This window comes from Cyprinodon variegatus, unplaced genomic scaffold (assembly GCF_000732505.1).
Source record: "Cyprinodon variegatus isolate N-32 unplaced genomic scaffold, C_variegatus-1.0 Scaffold347, whole genome shotgun sequence".
Lineage (NCBI taxonomy): Eukaryota > Metazoa > Chordata > Actinopteri > Cyprinodontiformes > Cyprinodontidae > Cyprinodon > Cyprinodon variegatus.
The window spans coordinates 451,281-456,803 of NW_015150800.1; the positions used below are offsets into that span (position 1 = coordinate 451,281).

The 5,523-nt window shown below is 36.7% G+C and overlaps 1 protein-coding gene across 1 annotated transcript in view; it reads right to left on the minus strand.

Annotated features, from left to right (window-relative positions):
* urod (uroporphyrinogen decarboxylase) overlaps positions 1-2,454 on the minus strand; it is a 9,880-nt gene extending 7,426 nt beyond the window's left edge. Inside the window, exon 1 of the mRNA XM_015385739.1 lies at positions 2,398-2,454. Within this exon, the coding sequence (XP_015241225.1) occupies positions 2,398-2,454 (57 nt within the window). The remainder of the gene's footprint in view (positions 1-2,397) is intronic.
* Positions 2,455-5,523: the final 3,069 nt, after the last annotated feature.

Sequence of the window (5,523 nt, forward strand, 5' to 3'; positions counted from 1 at the left end):
CAGGCTGCTGAGGAAGCTAAAACCTATTTCTTCCATGAGTTTCTCACCGCAGATGGTTGGAATTTCTCCTATTAGAAGAGTCAGGCCACCTCGATCATACAAACTCTCTGCTTTGCCTTTACAGGACTGAGATCAGGGATTGGTGAAGGTAAATTAATTGGTCCCACTTTACCCAGATCCATTGTACAGTTCTAGAACAATTCTAGCAGCACAATGAACTCTGAATTTAACCCATCCTCTTGGGAGCAGTGGGCTGCCATTGTGTGGCGCCCAGGAGCAGTGTGGGGGTCAGGGAGCCAGAGTGGCAGTCTGTGAGAGCGGGGCTCGAACTCAGAACCTCAGGATTCCAAGCTCTTGCAGCTCATTCCCTCCAGCTGGGATACAAATCCAAGCTTCCTGTTTGCAGGACAGGTGACTTACTAGCAATGGTGTAACTATCGGTAATGAGAGACTGCAGTTGCTTAGGGGCCCCTGACCTCTTAGGGGCCCCGTCAGTGACACCTGGTAGGCCCGCCACACAATGGTGGACTAGGATGTCTCTTTGCAAAGGTAATGTTGCGAAAAATTCGTCTTAAACCCACCTGATACTAGATCGACTGACCGGACCTTATTTGTACCCCAATAAATGGCAGATTCCAACATGATAATGAGCCGTTTAAACACGACACCAATAGCAAAGCAGACAGTGGTACTTTTAGTTACTATGTTAATAATTGTGTATAGTTCATTAGACGCTTGGTAAAAAATACACTGATATATGTTTCAAACTGAAATAAAGATCTTAAAAGAACAATGTATTTGAGTATTTTATTTTTTACAGTACAACTTGGAATTATGGGTAATACAGAGGGTAAATAAAACCATAACCTTTACGTACAATGTGTTAGCGACGATGGATACCAAAAAGAGGTACTTATGCGGATTCCGGAAAAGAAAAAGCAAAGAAGAGCTGCAGGGAGTGAAGATTGCGACCAGGAGATGAAAGGAGAGAGCTTGGGTGAGTGTTTGACTCAAGGTAGCCCGATAAGACTCATTTTACAGCAGAATATACTAAAGTATATCCATGTCTAGTGAAGGTGAAGAATGAAGTGATGAAGTGTGTATGTATGGGGCTCATTCCCTGTCTGTTTGCTAAGGCAGCGGCGGCGGGCATGGGGTGTTGTACTTCATATGGGTTCCACCAAGATAATGTTGCTTACGGGCCTATTGTTGTGTCGTAACGCCATTGCCCAGAAGTGTGCCTCCCTGAAATGCCTCCACATGTTTTCCTCTAATGATCCTAGATGTTAAAAAAAAGGAACACATTCTATCAAAGCTTGTAAAGTCATGACATCATCATCTGGGTTTTACAAAACTGTTTCATGTGCAGGTAAATATGCAGCTCCTGCATTAACAGGGCTTCTTTCACCTATTCCTTGCTGTTGAGTTGTGATCATAAAGTAATGCTGTCCGTATTAAAATAAACAAAAAAAAAACAAACAAAAAAAATTGCTTATGGTTTTAAAGAAAAATCAAGGAATTAAAGCAATATACATATTCCTAGTCATCCTAATGACCTAAAACTCTTACTCCCAGCATTATTAATTACTTACTTTTTTCCCCACTTTAGCTTAAACTTTGAACACAAATAGTTCAATCTTGACAATGTGCTTCAGATGACGCAACCCATCCCTTCAAAAAGCAAATATATTACCCTGCTTCACCCCTCCCACTCCCTGCACAGCATCCTGAGCTGATCTGCCCTCAGTGAAAGGGACTGATAACCTCCCCTTCATTCTTATCATCCAGCAGCAGACAAAGAAAACGGTTAAATGAATGTAGGCTGATGATTGATCCTAGAGTAAAAGCTTTACAATATAATTTATGTTTTCTATTTAGCACTGTGTTTGCTTTATTTACAAACCTTCTGAGGACCAGCAGACTGATTTTAATGTGGTGCACCTCCATGTTTAATGTTAAGGAGTCAGTTTACAGGTATGGAGGGAATTATCTTTAGGTTAGGAATGTAGTGTCAGGATTAGACATAAAACATCTTATTTAAGCCGTTATTGATATTATTGATAAATACAACTTTGTGTGTGTGTAAACATTTTCTGTTTATCCCTACTGAGTAATAAAAACAAAAAGTGTTTTCAACAAAGGAGGAAGCATTCTGTAAATTCCTTTACTAAGGAAATACTAATTGATGCTTTCATAAGAATGACACAGGAATGTTTCATAAAGTTTCTGTTTAGGCAGCTAGCAGCTAATAAAAGGCTGAAAGAATAACGCAGAAACCCGGTTTTATAAGAAGCTAATTGATACTTACAGGATAAAGTCGTTGTTGCTCATGTCTGCGGGAATAAAGAAGCGACAGGTTCACCTAAAAGCTGCTTTGTCTGCGTCTCAAGCCGTCACTTTGCATCTGCGGCTCGTCTCGTTAAACTGGCCCTGCTCGCTAGAGGGCGCGGCCATCTTGGAAGATCATGTGATCAGTCAGCAAGCCACCGCGACGTTTCAAAATAAAAGCTTTTCTCCGCTTGTGTGTGTGTGTGTGTGTGTGTGTGTGTGTTTTTTTGTTTTTTTGTGTGTGTCTTTCCCCACATAATTAAACCCCTTGTATGGAGGACAAACTCTGGCATATTTAAGAATAAATAGAGAAATAAATAAATGCTCAATAAATAAATAAACAAAATTTCTACCCAAAATGTAGGTAGAAATTAAATTATAGAGTAAGATATAAATGTATATATCTCTATTAATTAGCTTCATTTATGTACCTTTATAATAATAACCTTATTTATTTATTGTCCCTTATAATCTTTAACTTAATTTATTTATTATTTATTTTTTAAAGTATTTATTTATGTGCATGATATATTTTTTGTCTGTTTTATTCTTCCTTTGTATTTTTGACCCTATTTATTTTTGCCTGTCGTTTTTACATTTCTGTCTCCATTTCTGCCTCATTATGTAAATGAGGAAGGCTTAGAGGGTCAACTTCTGCCCATTGGTTGGCGGCCCATCTTCTTAACTCACAGAGCTCAGAGTATTAAGATAACAGTTCTCTTTTCTGTTGCTGTTGTTCAATAAAAGTACATTTTAAGATCATTTGAAGCAAGAACATTATACTTTTAAGGGTCACTATATGGCTCATTTACTGATCAGACCAATTTTATTTTATTCTAAAATGTATTTTAATTGAAACATTTATCCTATTCTATTTTTGTGTTTTTGTATTTTAGCCTTCAGTTTTTATCTTATGTTCCTTAACTGTGATTCCTGTACAGCACTTTGGTCAATCCCGGTTGTTTTAAATGTGCTTTATAAATAAAGTTTGAGTTGAGTTGAGTTAAGTTGAACCTAATGGTTGGCCTAAGGCGGACAGGCATAAAAAGGATATTTTTCCTGTATTAAAATCACCCCAATCTCAGAAACCTTGTAGCACTTTAAGCAATGTTTTGGTAAAATTTTAAACTGTCATTAACTTTACATGATGAAGCTATGAAAGAGAAATATTTTTTGAGCTCAAACTTGTCCATAACAAAAAGTCAAAGGTGTAAAAAAAAGTTTAATTAAATTATTTTTGCTTTACATGTATTTGACCCATCCTCATAAAACCACTATGGTGACTTTAAAACTAGAGACGGTTATTTTATGATCATAGAAATGTTGTTTGGTTTTGGTCTTTCAAAGACTGTTAGCTTCAGTCCCAGGGAAAATCTAATCTGAATTTGCATGGATCTCCTAAAATGCTGTTTAACCAAGCCTCATATATATATTAAAAAAATCCTTAACTTTCTTCCAACTCTTTACACCAGCAATGCATGCAGAGGTGATCCTAAATGGTTCTTGATGAATACAATTCTAACAATAACCATTATAATTTCTACCTTTGAATGTTTATTATAGTTTTATTTGGCATTATGGTTAATGCCCATTTGGCAATAAACTAATAATATTTTATTCCACCCGTTTAAAACAATACAAAGCAAAAATAAACAATTGTCATCTGTATTTGCTTGTATATTAGAGTTAAAAAAAAAAAAGAAAAACAAGCAAAGAAGACAGAAAAAAGTGCAGGCCTATTTTATTTAAAATGAATTGGCACAAAAACCCTATAAGTTCAGTTTAGATATAATTCAAAGCCTTTGATTTCTATGTGATTTTCTTCTTTTACAAAGGATGATAACATGCTGACATCAATTATTTACATAACTGAAGCCTTTACATGTTGCAGCTTTGTCAACAATGGATGGTGAGGTTGCTTGAGGACCCAAATGCAGAAATCAGGAGGCAGTGGTGAGTCTGAAGATTTAATCAGTAAACAGAGGAAAAATCCAAAGAACAAAAATACCAAGAACCAAAAAACTTCAGAGGAAAACTCACATGGGGAGTGAGAGATGAGGAAACAACATCAAGGAACCAGCACTGAAAGTCTTCAGAGATGGAATATATAGGGGAACAGAACAAAGGATGGACTAATGAGCTAAATAAGGAGGTGTGAGTGGAACTGACTAGAAGGAAGCCAAGGGGAAAGGAAACAAGCACAAGGGGGCAACAGAGAGTAACTAAAGACAGCTTGAATGTAATGGAAAATAAACCAAAGAACAAAACAGAACAACTGAAAACAGAAAACTATAAACTCAGTGTCCCAAATCGAGAGAACCATAACAAGCTTCTTAATGAGGAGACCAGTTTAACCGACACTTTACAGGTGTCCCAACTGAGACTTTGGTCATTGTTCATCTAAGGCAGTGTTACACAGTGAAATTCAAGCGAACCAGATAAACCAAATAAACCAGAAAATGACAAAAGGAGTTAAAGCTTTATAACCAATATTTGTTGAGCAGCTTTTAAAAATGAAACAAAGAAGATAGATTAAAAACCTCTGAAATATTTTTTATTAAATACAAAATCTCATTCAATACCCAACAAGAAGCTTGATATAACAGGAACTCATATTTTTTAATTGTTAAAAAGAAAGATTATACATTCTATACTGCTTAATATGTTGAGTTTTTAAGATCACATTACCTGAAGCTATCTGTTAGTTTACCTTAATAACTTGCAAGCAAGAAACCTGCTATGCGGAAAGTCATTTATAAGCTCTGATGTTATATCTGAAAAACACCTTTATATATGTACACACACACAGACACTGATACTATACATATACACACACATAAATATCCATCCATTTTCCATGACAGAGGCCAAGTACACCCTGGACAGATCGCCACTCTATCAAAGGACCACACAGGGACAAACAGGACAAACAACCCTTCATACAAACATTCGCAGAATTTTTTTTAGAGAGGCCAATTAACCTAACAGTCGTGTTTTTAGACTGTGGGAGGAAGCTGATGTATTCGGGGAGAACCCACGTATACACAGGGAGAACATGCAAACTCCATGCCAAAAGACCTCAGGCCAGGAATAGAGCCCCGCTTGCTGCAAGGCAACAGTGCTACCCACTACTCCACTGTGCAGCCCACACACAAAGAATATTATATATATATATATATATATAATAGCAACTCA